This window comes from Eurytemora carolleeae, unplaced genomic scaffold (genome assembly GCF_000591075.1).
Source record: "Eurytemora carolleeae unplaced genomic scaffold, Eaff_2.0 scaffold589, whole genome shotgun sequence".
In the NCBI taxonomy this organism is placed as follows: domain Eukaryota; kingdom Metazoa; phylum Arthropoda; class Copepoda; order Calanoida; family Temoridae; genus Eurytemora; species Eurytemora carolleeae.
The window spans coordinates 157198-182759 of record NW_019396504.1 but is presented as its reverse complement, the minus strand read 5'-3'; the positions used below and the strand labels follow the sequence as shown (position 1 = coordinate 182759).

The 25562-nt window shown below is 31.4% G+C and overlaps 3 protein-coding genes across 5 annotated transcripts in view; 2 read left to right on the top strand and 1 right to left on the bottom strand.

Moving 5' to 3' along the window:
- The window catches only part of LOC111704524 (atlastin-1), a 12498-nt gene extending 11722 nt beyond the window's left edge, over positions 1–776 (top strand). For both annotated transcript variants that reach the window (XM_023476781.1, XM_023476782.1), the window contains one exon: positions 635–776. In XM_023476781.1, the coding sequence (XP_023332549.1) occupies positions 635–740 (106 nt within the window). In that variant the 3' untranslated portion in view covers positions 741–776. The remainder of the gene's footprint in view (positions 1–634) is intronic.
- Positions 777–5050: 4274 nt separating this feature from the next.
- Positions 5051–12336, top strand: LOC111704512 (calmodulin-like protein 3). Of its 2 annotated transcripts, none has more exons than XM_023476765.1 (9): positions 5051–5091; positions 7934–7995; positions 9232–9289; positions 9913–9993; positions 10169–10236; positions 10503–10542; positions 11049–11099; positions 11620–11710; positions 11835–12336. In XM_023476765.1, exons 1-9 carry the CDS (start codon positions 5059–5061, stop codon positions 11900–11902), a joined length of 552 nt encoding a protein of 183 aa, XP_023332533.1. In that variant the 5' UTR covers positions 5051–5058; the 3' UTR covers positions 11903–12336. The 2 variants fall into 2 exon arrangements, with proteins under 2 accessions (XP_023332533.1, XP_023332534.1); XM_023476766.1 differs by lacking the exon at positions 5051–5091 and adding an exon at positions 7581–7595.
- Positions 12337–13001: 665 nt separating this feature from the next.
- Positions 13002–24026, bottom strand: LOC111704520 (uncharacterized). Its single transcript, XM_023476774.1, has 15 exons — positions 23891–24026; positions 22823–22894; positions 22060–22168; positions 21578–21657; positions 21193–21291; positions 20931–21129; positions 20712–20758; positions 20534–20606; positions 19033–19118; positions 18862–18903; positions 18640–18693; positions 17356–17503; positions 16224–16376; positions 14735–14830; positions 13002–13629 (listed from the first exon to the last, which is right to left on the bottom strand). The coding sequence occupies exons 1-15, from the start codon at positions 24001–24003 to the stop codon at positions 13585–13587; spliced, it is 1416 nt and encodes a 471-aa protein (XP_023332542.1). The 5' UTR covers positions 24004–24026; the 3' UTR covers positions 13002–13584.
- Positions 24027–25562: the final 1536 nt, after the last annotated feature.

Here is a 25562-nt window from a genome sequence, read left to right as displayed (position 1 = left end):
ATGCTTCCAGTCCCTACAATTTTCTCCTAATAGACGCAACAGATAGAAGTAAGATTAGTAGCAATCAAAAGCGCTTTTTTATCGCATTAAGCCTATACCCCCTTTCATTTTCCGCGAACACTTCCTTTAATCGAACCAAAATAAATTTTTCTGTTTCTGATATATATTATATTATGTCGTAATCCAAACATTTTTGTTCAACATCTTTTCCAGTTCAAAAAATTGCAAAGCTTTTGATTTTGAAATAAAGAGGAAGTATGATTTTTTAAAAAATTAAAAATCTGCACTCTGAACATTTTCCATTTTTGGAAACAGTTTGTTCCGCGTTTTTTAACGTTGGCGTTCCGTTTATTTTCCTCAAAATTTGTTCAATCACATTCTTTTATTGAAGAAAACGATCGTTCGCCCTTAACTAATAGTTTCTATATGGTTCGATGAATTCTCGTTTTTGAAATTCTTGAATCCTCACTGTAACTACATCATTGATACCACAACACCTGAAATAGGAAGACGACATTGAAGCATTCTTATGTGCTGCTGCTATAAAACAAATATTTATTTATTTTATATTTGATTGCAGCAGGCGTCTTCCTTTTCCACAGTTTTATGGAACTCACTGTATAAATAATTCTAGGGACAATGAGACTTACAGAGACTTGTGGATGGATAAAAGAAAACAAGGATTAGTGATCTCAGGAGTTGTCTCTTTTATAATATTTAAATCTTATATTGGAATGTAAATGATGTAAATATGGTAAATAAATCATACAATTTGACATACTTCTAATTTCTAGATTGAAGAAAGTGTTCACCTTTTTCAAAATAAAAATTAGAATCTAATTTTTGAGTAGGAAGATTGGTAATTAATTGCAATTAATTAGGGTTTCCCGCGAACAGTGAAGCTGCTACAACTAATTATTAATTGTGCAAATAAACTTGTGAAATTCTCTGCTCTGAGAGCTCAACATTTGAAGTTTTATTATATCATAATTAATAATTTCTCGTTCTTTAATTTGAAAAATGTTTGATGAAAAATTCGCAAAAATTTCGCATTTGTGTCGAAAAGGTTTTGCTTTTTTTCGCTAAATGTTTGCATTTCTTATTTCGCGAAAATTTTTGCATTTTTTCGCGAAACAGATTAAAGCGAAAATTCGTGAAAAACGCAAAAATCTTTGCATTTTTTTCAAACAAACGAAATACGAAATATTCGCGAAAAAAACAGTTTTTCTCGAAACGATTTTCCCTTTTCGCTGAAAACCCTAGTTGCCATCTTAAATCAAAAGATTATGATATTATCCTTTTTTTAATTAAAAAAAACTTTTTTTGCTTTTTGAAAGTCTTAAGTAAATCTTGAACATTAAAAAATATTCATTACCTCTGAAATATATCTCTTAAAATACACCATAGCGTCATGTCGAACTAAAGTAAATTGCACTTAAGATTGAAAGTGTTTTCTTATTGAAAAGCTATAAAAAAAATAACTTGTTTTGTATTTATAAAATGTAGCGGGATTCCTCGCACCAGTGAAAACGGAAACAATTGAGCTGCACAGTGTTACATGTAATGTCACAAAATTGACCTTATCTTTCTTGTCTTGTTTGCAGTGCAGAGTATTTAAAGGGAGTGACCGGCTATGTAAGGTAGTTGAACTGAGTATGCAGGGTTGTGGAAAACTTCTTTCGGATTCATTTCAGACATATTAAACTTTTTAAAGATCTTTAAATCCTTAGTTTGAGCGCAAATTCGACGTTCAAAACTCCTACTTTGGGGGTGGATATGTTTTCAGAATTAGTTTTTTTTTAAATTATCCCCAAATTGTGTTTTTTTCTTAGGGATTTTGGAAAATAATGTGCAACAAATTTTTTTCTTCGAAATGTTGAAAATGTCATGTGGAAAAGTTATTAAATAATGCAGTGTGAATCGATCATGATTATTAAGTTTTCTTATTAATTTATAACCTAAATCAAAGAATCACCATGATTTAGAAAATTTGAAATAATAAATAAAGATTTTATAATTATTGATTAAACGGCTTTGTATATCATTTCATGATAAAACTTTTGGGTGGTGACGTAATACATGACGCTTTAAATACTTTATACAGAATATATATATAAATATATATATCCCTCCCAAATCTTAGAAACACTCAAAAAAAAATTTTAATTCTAACAAAAAATGCAATTTTTTAGCCGTATGCATGTAAAGCTCCTGGGTACTCAAAAGTCTTGTTTTTAACAGAAGCTGAGAGTGTTAGATTTACAAGAATTGTATATATTTAAATATATATAAATGAGCGAAAAGCATTAATAAATAGATTTTACTGATAATTATAATATAAATATATTTTGCTAAAGGTTTTCCTGATTAACCGATATCATGACTAGAAGTTCTATATAATGTTATAAGAAACTAAAGATGGGCTGACACTGATTAGTTTCTTCAACAAAGTTTTAGATAAAGGGATTGTAGAAGTAAAGAGTAAAAAGCCAAAAAACTGTATTGCAGCCTACCTTAATTATATTAATTAAGGTTCATTCCAGGTTAAAAATCAAATACAAATGTGTGTGATAACTCAAACGCCTGTGCTCCATTTTGCGTTGTTTTTGAGTCTATTTTAGATTTATTTTGGCGAATGAACGAGCATCTTTAAAGCCATTAAAACTCTGATTTTTTATTTCTATTTATTTGTAATCTAATGTTGTAGAACTTAGATATTTAAACTGTGAATTTTGTTAGATCAAATAATCTGAGTTTGTAATATCAAAGGGGGTTAAAAAGATAAAGTTTGTGGCAATCAATCAACATTAAAACTTAAAATAGAGTGAATTAAAATGTTTAAGCCATACAATCCCTTTGTAATGTCCAAGTTGGTTTATGTACTAAACCAAACTCCTCCGTCCGAGGCCACTTACAATGGAGTTCTTCTTAAACTTAATCAGTTGGTTCAAGTATACACTCCTAGTAGTTCAAGTAAACACACCTAGTAGTTCAAGTATACACACCTAGTAGTTCAAGTATACACACCTAGTATTTCAAGTATACACTCCGAGTAGTTAATGTATACAAACCTAGTAGTTCAAGTATATACACTTAGTAGTTCAAGTATACACACCTAGTAGTTCAAGTATACACACCTAGTAGTTCAAGTATACACACCTAGTATTTTAAGTATACACTCCGAGTAGTTAATGTATACACACCTAGTAGTTCAAGTATACACACTTAGTAGTTAATGTATACACACCTAGTAGTTCAAGTATACACACCTAGTATTTCAAGTATACAAACCTAGTAGTTCAAGTATACACACCTAGTAGTTCAAGTATACACACCTAGTATTTCAAGTATACACACCTAGTAGTTCAAGTATACACACCTAGTAGTTCAAGTATACACACCTAGTATTTCAAGTATACACTCCGAGTAGTTAATGTATACACACCAAGTAGTTCAAGTATACACTCCTAGTAGTTCAAGTGTAAGAGTTTTTTTTATTTGTAAACATTCTCATTCGCTCAATTAGTCTTTTCTTTATGGGAGGCGCATGGACCATATCACTTCACGAATATAAGGAACATAATACTTGAGAACGATTGAAATGGATCGTTCAAGGAAATGAAAAAATATCGTTTTTTAAAACGAACGAAAAAAACGTAAGATTTAAAATCGCTTGAACGAACTTGAAAAGACGATTGTTTTTTAGCTGAACAAACGAATTGTCCGACAGGTTTGAAAAACCCGATTGGTTTTCACCGAAAGAAAAATTGTTTTGGAACAAACTTTTCAAAACCAATAGTTTTTACTGAACAAACGATTTTATCAATCCTACTTTTAAAATAATAATCATTTTTTTACTGATCAAACGATTTTGTTGAACAATATTTCAGTGAGAAAACGAACGAAATAGATGGGAAATGAACGATAATTTTGATTTGAACTTTAAAATATATTCTCTTGAAAATCAGCATCAAGTTGGTAATCTATATAAAAATCTCTTCGCTTACACAAATAGAAATAGAGTATAGTTGGCCAAACGCGTCTGAACAAAACTGGGCTCCTTAGGATAAAGGAATTGAGTCTTTTGAACAAAATCAAATATTTAAACCTCAATATCTTTGGAACCCGAGATTTTAAACCTTTGATATTTCAAACTCAGATTATTTGATTTAACAAAATTCATAGTTTGAAATATCTAAGGTCTGCAACATTTGGTTCCAAAGATAAAGTGATTATAAAATCAGAGTTTGTGGCAAAAACTCAATTCCTTTACTTATTTTAATTAATGACCAGGCGCGGGTAAAAAGCGGGAATAACTATATGAATAACCTGGACAACGCTAGGCACTTGGCTGCAGTCCAAATATATTACAGGTGGCAACCGAGAAATAGATCAATTAAACACGACGTCACAAGTTTCAAATATAACAAAGAAACCTAAATTTTCTCTTATTAGTTGACATGTATTCCAAGATTAAATAAAAAGTGTAAAAACAGAAAATAAAGAACACATAAAATTAATATCATTTTACCATAAGATAGTACGCACATATTTTACTATAAGATAGTACGCACATATTTTACTATAAGATAGTACGCACTTATTTTACTATAAGATAGTACGCACTTATTTTACTATAAAATAGTACGCACATATTTTACTATAAGATAGTACGCACTTATTTTACTATAAGATAGTACGCAAATATTTTACTATAAGATAGTACGCACTTATTTTATTATAAGATAGTACGCACTTATTTTACTATAAGATAGTACGCACATATTTTACTATAAGATAGTACGCACTTATTTTATTATAAGATAGTACGCACTTATTTTATTATAAGATAGTACGCACTTTTATTAAATTATCACTATTATTAGTAATTGTGTCGGACACAAAAACCGAATCGACACTTGTGACGTCAGAATACAGATGGCCAAACTTCTTGACCAAAATGGCTGACATTTTTTTACGGTACCTTGGGGGTGACTATAGGCTAAAAAATGAGAAAATAAGATTTTTGTTAAAATACAGTTGCAGTGTTTTAGAAAAATGACAGACGAAACGATTAAGAGTGAGTGGAAGGTAAGAGTTTAACAAGTAAAATAAATTATTTCAAAATGGTCATTTTGTAAAATACTGTTAGCTTAATTTTAAACTTTATACTAATTGTGCCGAATAAACTTCTACTGCCCTAGATTTTTGTCAAGAATTTGGTACAATTTAGACAGCCAAAGCTTACAAACGGTGGGTCATTACTCATTAAGTGCCAACAGAAATATTTAACCCTCGTTTTAAAAGTTGTAATTACCTGCAAACACTAGAATTTAATATTTATAGTGATTATGCAGTTGCTATAAAACTAAGAGTCTATTACAATAATAAACTTTTTAAACACAAGTTTAATAAACCCTTTTGGTGCATTTTATCATTTGCAAGCAAAATTTTACGATTACAAATTACGATACATTAGACTTAAAGGTTCCATCGACGTAACTTAAAGTGAATTCACAGTTGAAAATTATCAAATAAAAAAAGAAATATGTTCGTCATTTTTAGTAACAGGAATAAAGGTTTAAAGGGAACCGTTGTAAATCGGACAAACAAATCTGTAAATTAATGATTACTTGAAATTACGTTGGCAGTCCCTTTAAAATTATAAACAATTTGTTTTGTTTGTTGTGTTGATTAATACGGTTATATTTAATATTCCCTCTAAAATTATAAGCAATTTGTTTTGTTTGTTGTGTTGATGAATACGGTTATATTTAATATTCCCTTTAAAATTGTAAACAGTTTGTTGTGTTTGTTGTGTTGATGAATACGGTTATATTTAATATTCCCTCTAAAATTATAAACAATTTGTTTTGTTTGTTGTGTTGATGAATACGGTTATATTTAATATTCCCTTTAAAATTGTAAACAGTTTGTTGTGTTTTTTGTGTTGATGAATACGTTTATATTTAATATTCCCTTTAAAATTGTAAACAGTTTGTTGTGTTGGTTGTGTTGATGAATACATTTATATATTTAATATTCCATCTAAAAATGTAAACAGTTTGTTGTGTTTGTTGTGTTGATGAATACGGTTATATTTAATATTCCCTTTAAAATTGTAAACAGTTTGTTGTGTTTGTTGTATTGATGAATACGTTTATATTTAATATTTCCTTTAAAATTGTAAACAGTTTGTTGTGTTGGTTGTGTTGATGAATAGGTTTATATTTAATATTCCCTTTAAAATTGTAGACAGTTTGTTGTATTTGTTGTGTTGATGAATACGTTTAAATATTTAATATTTATGCCGAAATATTTTTATTTATTTCCTGTCCTTAAGCAATCCAGGTAGTTTCCTCGTTAAAAAGATTTATTCTGTAATTACAATACCATTTTCATCATTTTACAAAATATATAATACATTGTAATAAACAAACAGCTATAAAAGTAACATTATAAGAATAAAAGGTAAATTTAAGTTAGATGACTTTTGAGCTCTTTTTTTAAATGAAAAAAGTATAATAAAAACTACTTTCTTGTCATGAAAGAAAAGAAAAAAACTATTATTATATCCCAAGGGTATTCTCCCCCCAACTCCTAACCAATACCAAGTCTAAACCGATCATAAAACCATAATACAACTTATTGTTTGGGGCTGAGATAGATAATATCATTATAAAAAGCAACAAACGTGAAAATAATTGAATTATCATCTTTATTTTTATAAATACAGTACAAGCATGGGAACACAGGTTTGCCTGGAGGTATAAACAATGTTTCAAACCAACCAAATGCGTTCCCCAATTCAAATTTGAGGCCAATATGTCGGGTAAACATAGGGAAAAGTAACAAACAAATATTATAAACATTTAAATTGTTAAAAGTGTCGCATATTTTGTCCTTTGTAAATATTCTGGGTAAAATCATGAGAAAAGAAGAATGACTGGGCACGTACCACCAGTTGATTTGAGGCAAATACCAACCAGCTAAAGTTTTGGGAATATCTCGAGAAAATTCCTCTAGAATTTCTTGAAAATCAGGATAGCACAAGTTAAAAAGACGAGCATTAGTGAAAGTGGTCCAAAGGAGCCAAAAGGAATTAAGCCTTTGCCATAAACGCAAAATTTATAATCCGTATATCTTTGCAACATGACTGTGTAAATCTTTGGTATTTTAAACGGCGCTACGACATCTGTTCTATTTCCATTTGCTCTATGGTCATTTGCTCTAGTTCCATTTGCTCTATCAAGTCATTTGCTCTATACGTCATTTGTTCTATACGCCATTTGCTCTATATTCAATCTGCTCTATGAGTAAACACGTCATTTGCTCTATAACCAAAAAATACCAGCTTTGATTGTAATTCCTGAGCGTAACTTGACTATGAAATGCGGGAATTTTTTTTTGGAAAATTCGCAAATTGCAGTTTTCATCAGTTCTTCAAAGTTCATCATGACAGAGAGACTGCTCAATAACAAGAGGAGTAAAACAAACCTAATATGTGGGGAAAACTATATTTATTCTACTCTAAACAAACAAACTAACTCCAGGAAGTTGGCGGAATAATGAAACTGTAAGAAGAATTGTAAAATGTAAAATTGTAAAAATATAGTTTTAATATGATTAGATATTTGTAAAATATGTTTATAGAGCAAATGACGTGTTTACTCATAGAGCAGATGTTGAGTAGAGCAATTGGACCATCACAGTCATAAAAATGTTTATAGAGAAAATGACGTGATCTATGAGCTATAGAGCAAATGGTTAATAGAGCAAATGGAACTAGAGCAAATGTAGCGCCATTTTAAACTGATATTATTGAAATATCTAAGTTCTACGACATTGGGTTGCAAAGACATAGCTGGACTAGACATTCAGAATTTGTAGCAAAGACAATATTCCTTTATTTATTCAAAAATATTTCTCTCAGGCATTGTTTAAGTCAATGGACTCCGATGAAAATGGTACTTTAACTATCATGGAATTATACAGGTTAAGCTCTCTCCACTAAAACCCACTCAGTGTACTGAAAATCAATGCAGAATCTTAGTCGTGGGTGAAAAGGAACTTAGTATTTGCCACATTTTACAATTCCTATATCTTTGCAACCAAACTGTGAATTATTTTTTGAATACCAAAAGTGATAAGATTGCAAAGATATAAGGATTAGAAAATATAAGAATTGGTTAAAATCTCTTTTTAAAAAGAAATATAATTTCTGTATTTACACGAATCTAACTTAACAAATGAGTTTTGATAAATTAACATGAAATTATTGCAAAATAACAATTTCCTATTTCTTACTAATTCATATAATATAACATTATTTATTAATTAACAATTAAGTTTTGATAAATCAACTTCAAATTGTTATAATATCCTAACTTCTTATTTCTACTAATTCTCCTAAAGCCGAATTTAAAGAATTTGAGCCGCGGCTTAAATTTGGGACTCGGCTCTAATTTGGTTGGTTCCACTTTAAATTGTATTCAATGTTTCAAGATTTAAGCCGGCGCTCGATTAAAACCGGTTTTCTGGCGGATTTGAGACGCAGCTCAAATATATTAAATTCGGACTCAGATTAAACATACAAAGCTAATTCTAATGAAACAATACTCACAAAATTTCACTCTTACCAATTCTGTCTTGTCCGTGATTTGAAAATTACCAGAGATAAGAATGATTTCTCACATATACATAAAGGGTTATCCACAAAGGATGAGACTGTTAAGACGACCCAAAACTATAAAAATATGACGATTTGAAGCTTAAATTTTGGATTCTGCATTCTATTATGTATTTTATGATAAAATGATTAAGCACAGAAATAAGCCAGTTTTGGCTTATAAGGAACTCTGAATGCAAGAAAATGGATTAAACAAATTCTGAACAATCGTCTCTGAAGTTTTATCATTTGTGGATAACCCTGTATGTATATTTATATGTTAGCTATATAGCTGGCCAAAAGACCGAATTGACTGAGATTTTGTTTAATAAATCCATGGGTACCCGTAGGAAACATTAGCAAACAATAGGCTTTTTTTCAAAAGGAACTTTGTATTCAAAATAAAAGAAACTGTATCTAGCGGTCAACGCCGGGAACTTCAGCTAGAATTACAAAATTTGAAATCTAAACGAAATTCATAAAATCTCTGGTATTTCTTAAAGCATAAAAAGTGCAAAACACATTTTGGAAATGACAGAACTTGTGTTATTATGTGATTCTAGGTTCCTAATAGCTCTAGTAGAGGAGGAAACTAAATCTATAGAGAAAGCTGAGGAAGAGGTTGGTAGTGTAAATATATGAATACAGGGATCCCCAGAATAAAGGGGAATACAAGGATTTCCAGAATAAAGGGGAATTCAGGGATCCCCAGAATAATGGGGAATACAGGAATCTCCAGAATAAAGGGGAATACAGGGATCCCCATAATAAAAGGGAATACAGGGATCCCGAGAATAAAGGGGAATACAGGGATCCCCAGAATAAAGGGTAATACAGGGATCCCCAGAATAAAGGGGAATACAGGGATCCCCAGAATAAAGGGGAATACAGGGATCCCAGAATAAAAGGGAATATAGGGATCCCCAGAATAAAGGGGAATACAGGGATCTCCAGAATAAAGAGAATACAGGGATCCCCAGAATAAAGGGGAGCACAAGGATCCCCAGAATAAAGGGGAATACAGGGATCCCCAGAATAAAGGGGAGCACAAGGATCCTCAGAATAAAGGGGAGGACAAGGATCCCCAGAATAAAAGGGAATACAGGGTTCCCAGAATAAAGGGGAATACAGGGATCCCCAGAATAAAGGGGAATACAGGGATCCCCAGAATAAAGGGGAATACAGGGATCCCCAGAATAAAAGGGGCGCACAAAATTTGACCACGCTCATTTAAATATATTTAGATCAAGATTGAGAATGTGCGAGATATATTTAAAACCTTGGATAAAGACGGAGATAGAGCTGTAAACTTTGAGGAGTTTTTTGTAAGTTGAAAAATTTATCTTTCGATTTTATAATGGCCTTAAAGATTTAAAAAAAAGTTTATTTTACACATTTAAAACCTAGACTTAGCCCAGTACCTAAAAACTAAATTCTACACCTGAAACTAAGCGCTAAGTAAATCTAAAACGAAGATAACTATAAATTAAAAATATTTAGGAGGCTATCAAGGATCGGCTCAATGATGACACTTTTAAGGCAATGCTGACTAAAAAGACCAATATCAGGTAACTGAACTAAATAATCCGCAATTTATTCAGATTAAACTTTTTTTTAATTTTTTGCAAATATATATTCTACCTAGCTCTGAGAGTACGTATATCTTAATGCAAGTGTTGAAAAAATGCACCAATTTACAGTTACGATTGGTTTTAACCCTGAATTCATTATTTTACAGAACTTTTAAGCTAAACTTAAGACTTGCACACTCCTAAATTTTGGACTCAGAAGTATTTTTAAAATAAAATTTGAACCATACATTTGTTTATGACAGTAGGCAAAAGAGTGAGCAGTTTTCTGAGCAGGAAATCGAGGAAATTATCATTTTAAATTGAATTATGTTCTACAAAGAATTGAATTTAGTCTTTGCCACAAACTTAAATTTAAAATCTGATGGTGTAAACCTTATATATATTTCAAACTCAGATTATCTAATAATCTAACAGAGAGTTCACAGTTTGAAATATCAAAGGCCAACGACATTGGGTTGTAAAGATGTAAAGATGTAAAGATGTAAAGATGTAAAGATGTAAAGATGTAAAGATGTAAAGATGTAAAGATGTAAAGATGTAAAGATGTAAAGATGAGAAAATCAGAGTTTGTGACAAAGACTCGCGTTCACATTGTTTGTTTAGCTAGACTTTTATTGCCCTCAATTCCTAAAAATAACTGAAGCTTCAACATTACAATTTATTTTGTAAATTAAAAATTTACAGAATTCTCAAAATGCATTTGACAAAGGGGCACTTGAAATCACATCTTACTTTGAAATAAATAAAATCAAACCTCCGTGAAACAAAATATAATTATTATCGGGCAGGATCTGTTCTATCAAATAGATGTAGACCGTAGTGGACATATCTCAAAAGAGGTAAAATACTTGTGAAAACTTGTATTTATTTATCGCTGAGATTTGTCTCACATTCAAAAATGGTTTATTTTTCGTACTGTGGTCGTATATTGAAATTGATGCAATAATGACGACTTTTTATCAATAATGCTTTGATCCGTAACTATCATTTTTCAAATTACAAGTTTATAGGTAAACATTAAGATTTAGTTAATAGACAGCTTCTCTTTGTTTACATGTTTATTTGTCTCTGCTGTCAGAAATATTAGTGTAGTTGAAAAAGAAATTTGTCTTTATTGAAATATACGAGGACGACTAAATATTAAATATCAGATTTCTGTCAAATTAAATTTTGCAGTCAAACCATTTTTCTCTATTTCATTTTGTTCATTTTTATGTTTTACACGTAGAAGGTTTTGAAGGTTTTGACCTTTTTCACGTTTCTCCCTGTATGAGGTTTTGAAGGCTAAAACCTTTTTTATGTTTCCCCCTGCAGAATGTTTTGAAAGCTTTTTACTCTTTTTTTTATTTCCCCCTGTAGGAGGTTTTGAAGGCCTGCAGAAGGAAACGAACATCAAGCAGGCTGGGGATAGATGATGTCGAGGAGTGGTTGAATAAAACAGATAGAGACGTTTATCAATTTTATCATTACTATTGTTTTTATTATCATTATTATCAAATTAATATAATTATTAATATTATTATTTTCGAAATTGTTTAATTTGATCATGAAGTAACATATATTTCCAATGTTCTAGGATGGGAATATTAGTCTCAACGAATTCAAATTTGCATTCCTTGGAACAAACATGATTGATATCTAATAACAATTAATAATTATGTTAATTGTTAAAAACGTTGTGATTAAAATATTTTAGGAAATAGGTTTCAGCTCAACTATGTAAAATATGTAAAATAAAATATATTATCAGGTGCTTAACTGTACAAGCCTAAACTAACTTTAACATATTGCAAGCTTTGAAAAATTGCTTACAGTTTAATTGATATTCAAATCATGAAAACGTCCAAAATATCCTAATAAACATAAACCGTTTTTTTATTCAGAAATAGCGGTAGACTATTTTGATTCTGAATATCACGATTTTCCATATTTTTTATTTGTATTGTCAAAAAATATTTAACAATATAGCTCACCTGCTGAGAAGAATTAAGCTATATGCCTTAATTTTGTAATTTGACCTGAACACCGCTATAAAATAATAATATTAAAAGCTAGCACACTTTTATATTTTTTTCTCAAAAGAAATTGGGTCATTGCCACAAACACTAATTTTCTAATTCCTTAATCTTTGCAGCCTGATGGTGTAAACCTTTGATTTTTAAAATCATGACTATTTGATCCAATAGAATTTACATTTTGAAATATCTATAAGGTTGCAAAGGTTGGGTTGCAAAGATATAAGGATTTGAAAACCAGAGTGTGTGGCAAAGTGTCAATTTTTTGTTTACTATATATCGCGAATGAAAAGTGACGACAATAAAAATATCTTAATAAATACACAATTATTTTATTTGATTTCGTCAGGTTTTACAATAGAATGTTTTATGCTTCTAGTCATCTCCAAGAAAAATAGGTTTTTAATTTTAAAAGTTGGTTGAAGTTGACGGAAATAATCTAGCTTTGGCTTTTTTTTGACCCGTTGAGCATCATTTAAAAATCCATATTATTCATATCTTTATTCTAAATGATCTATTAAAAGAAACGGTATACAATGACACAAACATTTCACAACAAGACTATCGAAGAAAACCAAAATGTATCATTTACTCTCAGACAAATTTCCATTGATTCTAATTTGTCTGAGAGTAAATGACTTTCCTTTTTAAAGAGGTGATAAACCCGAGGGCTTGCGGATTTTGTGGATTTTTTTTTTTGCTTTTGTAGATTTTCAAAGTATCTTTCAATGAAAATATCCCGGCGGGATTAAATGCAAATTGTTGCATACCAAAAAAAAAACAGCTTTTTATAAAGGAATAATAATTGCACGGTACCACAAGTGACGACAAGCTGCACCCATTACAGTCGAGACTTGATACAGTCGACGTTTAATAATTCTGTCGACATTTGATAAAGTCGACACATTGGATTCGACATTTAATAGTATCATTTTGCTTGTTTTAAATTTCAAAATCTGAAGTAGAATTTAATGCCTGTAATATGCATTTTTGGTTCGGCATCATAATATCAAAAGAAATTTTGTTGGAGAAGGAGAAAAGCTGGGATTTAAAGATATGTTTTATTCTGGAAAAAAAAATTCAGAAAGAAAAAAATTAAATGGAGTTCTTAAAAGGTGCATCGTACGTCAAATATATCCACATTAAATTCACAAACATATCATATAATACTAGTAAGTAGTGACAAATTAACAATAAGATAAACATAATTAAACTAGTCCAGTACCATCACTGTACACCATCTTGCGTATTGTTTAAACATAATTAAACTAGTTGCAGTACCATCACTGTACAGCACCTTGTTTATTGTTTACATAACAGGATAAGTTGATTCACGTGACGTTACACTAACTTTCTAAACGGAAAACACATTTTATTAAATATCAAAAACAGGTTTTCCGACAAAATTTGTTAATTTGTTTCAAGTATTTTAGCTGAAAGTATTCCTTAAAAAATTTAACATATGACAAATACAATCGTATTCTACAAATATCCATTTATTTCAGTTTGAATTGTTTTCTCCAACAAAAGTATGATCGAATAGAAAATGTTAGTTTAATTTACAAAACAAGTGTTAATTACTAAGTAGAGAGAAAGAAGGAAAATGTATTGTAGGATTAATGAAGCCAGAGATGGAATTTAAAGAATTTGAGCCGCGGTTTAAATCCGCCAAAACCCGGTTTAAATTAAGCGCCGGCTTAAATCTTGAAACATTTGATACAATTGTAAGCGAAACCCACCATATTTAAACCGCGGCTCAAATTCTTTAAATTCGGCCACAGACTAAATTAACCAGTGTCCGAATATAATGAATTTAAGCCGCGTCTCAAATATCCCAAAATCCGGTTTCAATTGAGCTTAAATCTTCAAAAAATCTGAATACAATTAAAGTGGAACCAACCATATTTGAGCCACGGTTTAAATTTCAGCCGTGGCTCAAATTCTTTAAATTCGGCCTCAGGACAGAAGAAACAAACAACATTATAACAACATTTAGTGGTAATGCATAATGGGGGAATAATATAGTAAAAAATTAAAAGTTAAAATTAAATTAATATCAAAAGAACAAGTAAGAGGGAAGCAAAGAAATATCAATGCAGGCTAAATTGTGGATTTGAAATAGAGATGGGCATCTCGCAGTCAACGAACCAAATATTTTAAAACAAACGAAATTTTTCTTGAACGATGGTGTCGAACGAGCGAAGGTCGATTGATTCCAACGAACTTTTAAAAAAACGATAGTTTTTAATTACTGAACGAAATATTTTTTCAAACTAAGCTTCTTCACTAGACGAACAATCTCGATGAACAAACAATCGTTGACGATCGTTGAATTAGAAAACAAACGAAATAGATGGAAAATTTACGATAGTTCTCAAAACGAATGAATACAAATGGGTCGTTAACGAACGATGAACGAACCAATTGCGCCCATCTCTAATTAGAAAAAAAACTCTAACCTGAATAGGAGAGAGGGCGGAGCTAGTTTTCCGTCCTGACCCCCGTCTACTGGATCGGACTATAGGACTAGGGCTCCGGGACTTAGAATGTAAAGTCTAGCAAAAAGTTCTATTCGCAACAACATGATTTTTTCTTTTTTCTGTTTGTTTATAAGAAGGATGGAACCAAGTATAAACAAACGAAAAGTTGATGGAACTGTAATTGTAATTACTTGTAACCTTCCATGCAAATATAGCAATGCCCAATTCACAACGGTACCCTTAAAACCTTTATCTGTTCACTAATGTAGAAGATATTGTCATTTTCTTGCTTTAAAGTATTAAATTCTGACAATTTCTATATTTTTACCTGCAATATAAATTAAAAATGATTAATTTTCAAAATTAAAAATAATAAAATCTAAATTAAGCTTAATCAGATTAAGCTTTTTATGATACCGGTGTAAATGGTGGAGTTCCATCTTTGCTTGGAGGATATGTATTAAGTGCTAAGTCTAGGAGGATATATATTAAGTGCTAAGTCTAGGAGGATATATATTAAGTGCTAAGTCTAGGAGGATATATATTAAGTGCTAAGTCTAGGAGGATATATATTAAGTGCTAAGTCTAGGAGGATATATATTAAGTGCTAAGTCTAGGAGGATATATATTAAGTGCTAAGTCTAGGAGGATATATATTAAGTGCTAAGTCTAGGAGGATATATATTAAGTGCTAAGTCTAGGAGGATATATATTAAGTGCTAAGTCTAGGAGGATATATATTAAGTGCTAAGTCTAGGAGGATATATATTAAGTGCTAAGTCTAGGAGGATATATATTAAGTGCTAAGTCTAGGAGGATATATATTAAGTGCTAAGTCTAGGAGGATATATATTAAGTGCTAAGTCTAGGAGGATATATATTAAGTGCTAAGTCTAGGAGGATATATATTAAGTGCTAAGTCTAGGAGGATATATATTAAGTGCTAAGTCTAGGAGAATATATATTAAGTGCTAAGTCTAAAGAAAAGCCAAAAATCACTACTTTTCTTTAGGTTGCCTTGATTGGCAGAAAAATTAAAGAGAGAAATTTCACAACTTTTTTATAATTCAATGAAATGTCTATTTTTGCTTTAAAGGGAATAAAGAATTTAAAGTGAATTTCCAATTGAGAGTGGCGTGTCCAATTTACAACCGTACTAGAGAAAACTTTGTGTGATCAAAATTACACGACATATCAATCAACTTCTCTCTGAAATTCGATGTTTTTATTGTGATTTCTTTAAAAAGTTATTTGCTGGTATCTTATTCAGAAACGTTATCGAAAATATTGTCGGAATTAAACACTTTTAAACTAGGAAAAGAACGATATCTTCCGCGTTATTCATCAGATAAATGTTTAAAAGGTATCGTGGTAAATCGGACATGACTATTTTCAAGTAAAATGTTACTTGAACTACAAGGAACTTGTTTTTAGAAATTTAAAAAATCCTGAATAATAATTTTGTTACCTCTCTTTTTGTCTGTCTTCCTCGTTTCTCCTTCTCCTCCATATTCTCCTCCTTCTCCACTGTCTCCAGTTTCTCATTCTGTATTCCATTCCTATCCAACCCTTCTCCTGGTTTATCTTGTAAAGGAATTCTTTCTTCCGCAATCTCGACAATCTAAACATTTTTTTATTTCATGAAATTATCTTTTTTTTGTTATTTTTCAAAATAGTTTTCATAATTGATGTTTATTAGTGTAGTTGATAGATTCTTAAAGTAACTGTCAACGAAGAATAGATGATAGATCCTTAAAGGAACTGTCAACGAAGAATAAATGATAGATCCTTAAAGGAACTGTCAACGAAGAATAGATGATAGATCCTTAAAGGAACTGTCAACGATGAATTGATGATAGAACCTTAAAGGAACTGTCAACGAAGAATAGATGATAGATCCTTAAAGGAACTGTCAACAATGAATTGATGATAGATCCTTTAAGGAACTGTCAACGATGAATAGGTGTAGAGACCCTTAAAGAAACTGTCAACGAAGAATAGATGACAGATCCTTAAAGGAACTGTCAACGAAGAATAGGTGTAAAAACCCTTAAAGGAACTGTCAACGAAGAATAGGTGTAAAGACCCTTAAAGGAACTGTCAACGAAGAATAGATGTAAAGACTCCTACTGGAACTGTCAACGAAGAATAGATGTAAAGACTCCTACAGGAACTGTCAACGAAGAATAGATGTAAAGACTCCTACAGGAACTGTCAACGAAGAATAGATGTAAAGACTCCTAAAGGAACTGCAATCAACGTAATTTCATGTGACCTCATATTAAAGACGATACAATGTCACTTTTTCAGAAAAATTATCTGAGAAGAAAATTATCAATTTTGCAGATAGAAAAGAAGAAAATCTAGTCTGGTTCTGATTCGAGGGAAGGTTGAAGAAGAGATGATATTAAACATTTTAAACTCAGTCAAATCTGGGAGATTCAATAGAAAGTATTTTACACTTGAAATATTTAGGGTGTTTTTTTTAAAACTTCGACCATTCTTGTTCTATTAGTTTTTTAATCTGGGACCGTTAATACCACAGCAGGACAGCAACATTTTAAATAAAAAGAATATATTTCGTCATTTTGTCGATATACCTGAATTGAATTGCTGAAACACCATTTTCCCGTTGCTTTAGCGTTAAGAAGAACCCCAGCCAGGATTACCAGAAGGAAGATGGATATCAGAGATACTGCGAGTAGGACGTATCCAACAGTATTTACTCCAGGTACTAGGTTCGATACACTGGAATATTAGAGATAATTATAAATCAGTGATACTGAGAGTAGGACGTATTCAACAGTATTTACTCCAGGTACTAGGTTGGATACACTGCAATATTAGAGATAATTAGATATCAAGGATACTGAGAGTTGGACGTATCCAACAGTACTAGTACAGTACAGTATCCAGGTACTAGGTTCGATACACTGAAATATAAGAGATAATTAGATATCAGGGATACTGAGAATAGGACGTATCCAACAGTATTTACTCCAGGTACTAGGTTGGATACACTGGAATATTAGAGATAATTAGATATCGGGGATACTTAGAGTAGGACGTATACAACAGTATTTACTTCAGGTACTAGGTTTGATACACTGCAATATTATAAATATATTTAGATATCACAGATACTGCAAGTAGGACGTATCCAACTGTATTTACTCCAGGCACTAGGTTGGATACACTGGAATATTAGAGATAATTATATATCAGGGATATTGAGAGTTGGACGTATTCAACAGTATTTACTCCAGGTACTAGGTTCGATACACTGGAATATTAGATATAATTAGATATCAGGGATATTGAGAGTTGGACGTATCCAACAGTATTTACTCCAGGTACTAGGTTCGATACACTGGAATATTAGAGATAATTAGATATCAGGGATACTGAGAGTTGGACGTATTCAACAGTATTTACTCCAGGTACTAGGTTAGATACACAGCGATATTAGAGATAATTAGATATCAGGGATACTGAGAGTAGGACGTATCCAACAGTATTTACTCCAGGTACTAGGTTCGATACACTGGAATATTAGAGATAATTATATATCAGTGATACTGAGAGTAGGACGTATCCAACAGTATTTACTCCAGGTACTAGGTTGGATACACAGCGATATTAGAGATAATTAGATATCAGGGATAGTTTAAGAATATATATGCTTCTGCAATAATTAGAAAAGAAGAACCCAATTGTGGTAAAAGAAGACGACCTTTAGCATCAAGTTATGTTTTAATAAGTCCTGTAAACATTAAACACGGCAATTTCCCTTAACTAGTTGATTGACAAGGTACTCTTTATAACGACATTAAAAACAAAATTCATAAATGTCGTCTTTCTCTTTCACATTTGTAAAATGTCACCTTTTCTGTGTTAGAAGAATGCTATAATCTTGATCTCCTGCTATATTAACTACCCTGAGTAACATAAACTGACACAATTGCTCAGCTCCAACTTATCAATAAAACAATTAATGAATTACGCTTTGTAATAGAAATTATATGAAAATTAACTTTAAAACCTATCTTATTAATTTAAAAACACCATGTTTTGGACTTTTAAAACTTTTTTGTCTCAAGTTTTTCCTTAAATACTGAAACAAATCTAAATCTTCTTTGGTTACAGATCTAAAAATAAAAATTAATTATCATTATTATTAACAATTATATTTTGACTGCTGATAAAACATACAAAGTCTAAATATAAATTGATTTTTAACAGAGAGTAAAATTTGGAAAATTAAATAATTTTTAAACCTGATTATGAGAGAAATATTGACGGTTCGGTCAGATACAGGAGATACAAGGATAATATAATCCCTACTCAGATCATCTACTAGAACCTAGATATATAGATGCAAGGATTATATAATCCCTACTCAGATCATCTACTAGAATCTAGATATATAGATACAAGGATTATATAATCCCTATAACTCAGATCATCTACTAGAACCTAGATATATAGATACAATGATTATATAATCCCCAGATCATCTACTAGAACCTAGATATATAGATACAAGGATTATAAAATCCCTTTTACCCCTTTCCTGCTGAGGGGGAGGGGGGTGGTCAATTTGCTCCCCTTTTGTTTTTTTACATAACTCAAAAAGCTGTTGAAATTTTCTGACTTTTCTTAACTACCCAAAGCCTTCTCTATAGGTATAAACCGGGCTTTTATACTAACTGCCTGAGTCCTGAGGCACACTGCATGAATGACCACTTTTTCCTGTAACAAACTAAACCTTTGTTTTGACCCACTTTAAGTTGTCAGATGTTAGCTCTTTGGAAAGCCTATGACATCGGGAAACGGATTGCACACGTTTTGCAAATAAATTGTTGAAATTCTTTTGCATAAAACTCGTCAAAAGAAATTTGCAGATTTTTAGTTTTTCTTAATAACAGGTTATTTAAAATTTTGCAATTGTTGTATATTTGAAATGGCATGGTTATTGGCTTTTAAAAAATATATATTTTATCATTATTTGGACATTTTTTGCAAAAATTTTTGCTATAAAAATAGATTTTGCCAAAAACAATTCAAATTTTGCAAATTAGAATTTTTTGCAGATTCTAAAAGTAGAGCATGAAAGCTTTCCAATGATGTATAATTTGTCATATTTGGATATCAAACATGGAATTTAGAGGGGGGGGGGGTCAATTTGACACATTCCCCCCTAGCGTATCCTGGGAGGGATAGGGTTAAAACTTTAACTTCAAAGAAAAACTGAATAATATCCGTTTATCAGTGATACATATATATATGTGTGGGAAAATATAAATATTTACACTGCACACTGAGCACACACTACATTTATATTAACTATTCGTCACTTTACACTGAATCATGCATTACCAGAGAAATACTAAACAAGAAATCTAATTTCTTAGAAAAATTTAATCTTCCTTGAAAAGTAAACTACCAAAGTACCTTCTCTACCTGACCTACCTGACCTGCCTGCCTTCTCTGACATAACTGGCCTACATGTCCTACCTGACCTACCTGACCTACCTGACCTACCTGACCTACCTGATCTACCTACCTTACCTGACAAACCTGACCTATCTGTCCTATCTGACCTACCTGACCTACCTGACCTACCTGACCTACTTGACCTACCTGACCTACCTAACCTACCAGACCGATCTGACCTACCTAACCTACCTGACCTATCTGACTTACCTATTCTACCTGACCTACCTAATCTACCTGAGTTACCTTATCTACGGGACCTACCGGACCTACCAGACCTACCTGGAAAGAATCTGAAGAGTTGGCCCCTACAAAATGCCAAGATATTTCCTGAAGGGAAGGGAGCGGGTAGCAACTACACAATTTTCATAAACTTTATGCAATCTAAACTTTTGATAAATCATATCAAAATTTGTAATTAATATATTTTATCTTATGTTGTGCAATAAAATGTGTATGCCTGATAAGTAGGGACATGTGTAGGGTTCGGTTTAATACTGTTTCGACCTAAATAATACAACAAAATTATCATTTGGATAAATGTATATAATCTATAGTACACAAAATTCGGTATTTGTGTCAGAAAAAATAAAGAAATTTAAAACTTGAAGATCTGAATCTTTTTTGATTGAAGAAATACTTTGGAAACTAACAAACAAATAGTTAATGAAGACTTTACCTCAAGCCCAGTTTGAGGCTGTGGTGGGAAGACGACTTTTGAAACAGCTGATGCAAGATCAGTGTACACAACTGCGCCATCAATACTTTGTTTTACAATACATGAGATTTCTATGTGTCCTCCATCTTGTATTTGTGGAATAAATTGAAATATTTTGACCAAATTTGTGCTAGTGTTATTGAGAGCTTCATCAATATACCTGGAAAATGTCAAACTCTTATAAAACTAAAACTTTTGTTTTTATTTTATTTTTTTTGCTTACCTTGTGCTATCGTTAACCTTCACTGTAGCAAAGATGCTTGGCACCGGTTGTACACTGTTTGTACTGCACTGTACTGCTTGGGCTTTGTTTACAGGTAAACTAAATGAAGTTTTGATTATGTTTTAGAACAGTCCAAGGAGTTCCAATAAACATGGGAATTAAGAGCTGTGTTTATGAAGAAATGGTTGTGCGTCAAATAATCTAAGGAATACACCATCAGGTTGCAGAGATATAGGATTAAGAAACTTTTTGTTTGTGGCTCAGACACAAATCCTTTCTTAATCTCCTTATCAATTTTGAAGGGGAAAATTTCAACCAATATTCTAAAAGTCTTCACTCAAGCTCAATGTTTATTGAGGCCTCCTGTATGAAGTTATACTTTTACCTGTATGGAAGTTTAGATATAGCTACGGATCCTGGAGTAAACAGGGATATTTCTTCCTCGCAATGCTCAGCAATTTTTTCCTAAAAACAACTCAGGTTTCTATCCGATGTTTCTGTTAAAAAAAACTGGCTGTATCATGCAGTTAAGTTTACTGTTGCGATTTACTCCAAATACCAAAGCTTAACTTCAATTGTATTTCTCAATTTATGAACTTTCCAAATTCATTTTAATTTTAAGGAGACGTTAATAGGGAAAGAGCGAAAATTCTATCTATAAAACCTGCCGATTAGGCGTCCGCACCACAACCTGCCGGAGCGGGCGCCGCGCCAGGAGGATCTTAAATATCGAATTGTTGCTCTCTTGCTGAACAATTGTAAACCGTTAAAACGTCTCATAGGTCTTTAATGAATCCTGAAATATTGCACTCTTAGCTCAACTTCCATGTATAGTCAGTCTCTCCCTTTAATAATATATTTAATCACCTCTCCGTCTCCATTGATAATGATTGTTGCCCTCCATTTTCCTTGGAGCTCCTTGGTTATATTTTCAACCTTTAGATCACATCCTCCACCTACCTGCCAGCTTGCTCCCCTAAACATCACATAATCAAACATGTTTAAACGTTTGCCAACATTTTAACCCCCCCCCCCTTCTTACGAGCTTAAATATGTTTTGTAAAGTTTAAAAGAGAAAAAAGTTATTTTACAGGCTTTTTATATTACTGTAAGCTGCTACAGGATTAAGCAGAAAACTCTGAAATAAAAAGACGACTTTTAAAATCAAGTTATAACAATAAAAACATTAAGTCCGATGAGCATGAGACACACCAATTGTGCAATGGAAACAGGACCATTTAACTAAATTTGTGATGTAACAAGTGTCTAGTTTAACTATTTGCTTTGTCACAACATAAAATGCACTTAAGTAGTGCAATAATTGTTTTCTGGTTATCACTGTATTATCATACATTTCCAGAACATTGAAGAAAAATCACTTCCGAGGAGAGTGATTTTCTGATTGAGTAAACCTTTAAAATTTCAAACTTAGAATATTTGATCAAACAGAATTTATAGTTTAAAATATCAAAAATCTACGACATCGGGTTAAAGAGATTCAGAGATTACTGACAAACCTTTTCCTTTTCAAAAAATAGTTTAGTTGTAAATTACAAAAGAAACAATTTATCATAAAAGAAAAAAGACTAGAAATCCATTGTTTTCTGATTCTCCCTGAACATAATTCTACCTAATTTTATCGCAGCTTGGAGCTCTTCCAATATCTGGAGCAGTCTCACAAACTGACCCATTATACTCCCATCTAAAACAAGTTAAATAATTTTTCTAAAACAAGTTTATTTTCTCCACGGACACCATCCTAAATTTGGGAACAATTACTTCAAAGCTAGTTTATAAATGCGTCAAAACGTTGACCTGTATGAATTTTGAAAATCCACCAAATTAAAGATCCGCGAAAATGTGTAGTTTAATGAAGTATAATAAAAAATGGCCTATAGTTTAAATAAATAATGAAATGTAAGAAATATCCTACCTAAAATCCATTATTTGGAACCCTTTTTTTATTCTTTTATATTAGATATTATATATTAGATATTGTATATTAGATATTTTAGAATGTTCCCGTATTTCTTTTAAAATTTATACATTTAAACAATACTTAAAGATTTTTAAACTTATCTCTAAACTTTTTTTTAAACCCCTCTAAGCTTGACACAAATTTTAAACCTATTCAAATTATTCAAAACATTTATTTATGTATAAATAATATTCTCTTTACTTAAATTTCAACCCTGACTAAAAATGTTGTGTTTTCATTTACCCTCTAATTGCTTACATTAAAATGAATTATTAAATTCTTTGTTATATTCTGATATTGATAAACTTGTGTTAAGCTAAATATATTTAACCAACCCAATTTTCCTTAAATCAATAATATTAGTCATACATTGAATCATCCCTTCATAATTTTAATTATTCTTAAGCACACTTATTTCATGTTTATGAATTTTTATAATCATTAAACCACACTTTGATTTGAAACCTCACTGTAAACTGAAGAAACTTGCGCGTAAGATTGAAATATTACATGTTTAATGACACCTCTTGTAATTGAGTTATTGAGAATAACAAAAGTGCTTTGAATTTCTAATATGTAATTGAATTAAATAGCTTTTCTCATAAGTGTGTATAAAATTAAAAATAGAGGCGCTACGAGTTCTCAAAGTCCTACCAGTAAAATCGCACAAATTGTACCTTCTCCTTCTGCATATTCTGGCTATAGTTTGCTGTGACCTACCTACAGAAGAACCAATCCTTCCTAGAGCAGGTGAAGACATGGTGCCCACCCTCCGGAACAAAGACGGAGTATGCTCCGGGTAGAAGGATAAACAGGCAGTATACCCTCACCATTGTTTATAGTATACTGGAGCAGGGGACACAAGATAACAAGATTTACTCACGGACAGATAACATTATGTGTATTATGGATTGTTGGTTACTGTGTTTATTTATAGCCAGGCTTAGATTTAGGTATTATGTATTACTACATACTAGCTATAAGGATTAGGTTTGAAAAATTCAAATTCAAAAATTCCTCGACAAATTTCAGCCAATTTGGTCCAGCTGTTGCACCTGCCATAGCTGACATATATACAGGGTGATTCAAAAAAAGTGTTATTTGCGGCGCTTGGTGCAAAATTGTACCTTTTTTGTGCAACTCTTCTTTATGGTGTTTTTTCAATATTTCTTGAAATTCTTTTATTTTTTTGTTATTCAAAAAAAACGGCGAACCTTTTTTTCTCTCAAAATCAAAAGTTTAAAAAATCAAAAATGTGCATGTAGATTATTTCTATCAAAATCTAAAATTTTATAAAGATTAAATCACAGAATCACAGAAAATTCGCAAAATTGTAAAAAGAAAATTCGCAATTTTCAGTTCTGGTTTATTTTTTAAGGAAAAGCTATTTAAATCCTCTAGTTCCTTTCTTCTTAATATATTCTAAAGTTATAAATATACTCTGTTCCGTTGAAACTTGAGGAGTCATTAAAAAACAACTTTTCCATAAAAATTAGGCTAGACCTGAAAATTGCAAATTTTCTCATTACATGTATATGACTCAGCCTAAACATACATTTATTTATGAGTGAAGAACTTTATTATGTAGATCTATAATGAGCACTGTACAGGATTATCCTCTAAAGAGTAGCCATTTTAGACACGACTGCACAGGTTTAAAAATGTTTTCCATCTAGATTATGTACTCAGTGTTTTATTTATCTCCCATATGTTCCATGTAAAATATTTAATCATTGTTCCATGTATATTCTGTAATCAATGTTCCATGTATATCCTGTAATCAGTGCTCCATGTATATTCCATGATAAGTGTTCCATATATATTCTTTAAACAGATTATGTACTCAGTGTTTGATTTATATCCCATGCGTTCCATGTAGAATATGTAATCATTGTTCCCTGTATTTTCTGTAAGCAGTGTTCCATGCATATTCTGTAATCAGTGTTCCATGTATATTCTGTGATAAGTGTTCCATAATATAAGCAGTGTTCCATTTACATTCTGTAATCAGTGTTCCATGTATATTCTGTATTCAGTGTTCCATGTAAATTCTGTAAACCGTGTTCCAGGTATATTCTGTAATCAGTGTTCCATGTAAATTCTGTATACAGTGTTCCATGTATATTCTGTAATCAGTGTTCCATGTATATTCTGTAATTAGTGTTCCATGTATATTCTGTATTCAGTGTTCCATGTATATTCTGTATTCAGTGTTCCATGTATATTCTGTATTCAGTGTTCCATGTTTATTCTGTATTCAGTGTTCCATGTTTATTCTGTATTCAGTGTTCCATGTATATTCTGTAATCAGAGATTAAACAGTAAACAATCATAAATAAAATTACTCATTGTGTAAATATATTCATGAGATGTATTGATCGATAGATAACCC

Excerpts from the sequence above, each read along its gene's own strand:
- LOC111704512 (XM_023476765.1), top strand. The coding sequence starts at position 5,059 with ATGACAGACGAAACGATTAAGAGTGAGTGGAAG. Across the intron at positions 9,994-10,168 it reads TAAACTTTGAGGAGTTTTTT|GAGGCTATCAAGGATCGGCT; the intron begins GTAAGTTGAAAA and ends AAAAATATTTAG. Across the intron at positions 10,543-11,048 it reads TTTCTGAGCAGGAAATCGAG|GATCTGTTCTATCAAATAGA; the intron begins GAAATTATCATT and ends ATTATCGGGCAG.
- LOC111704520 (XM_023476774.1), bottom strand. The coding sequence starts at position 24,003 with ATGGTGAGGGTATACTGCCTGTTTATCCTTCTACCCGGAGCATACTCC. Across the intron at positions 21,130-21,192 it reads AAGGTTAACGATAGCACAAG|GTATATTGATGAAGCTCTCA; the intron begins GTAAGCAAAAAA and ends GACATTTTCCAG. Across the intron at positions 17,504-18,639 it reads ATTCTTCTAACACAGAAAAG|TGTATCGAACCTAGTACCTG; the intron begins GTGACATTTTAC and ends CTAATATTCCAG.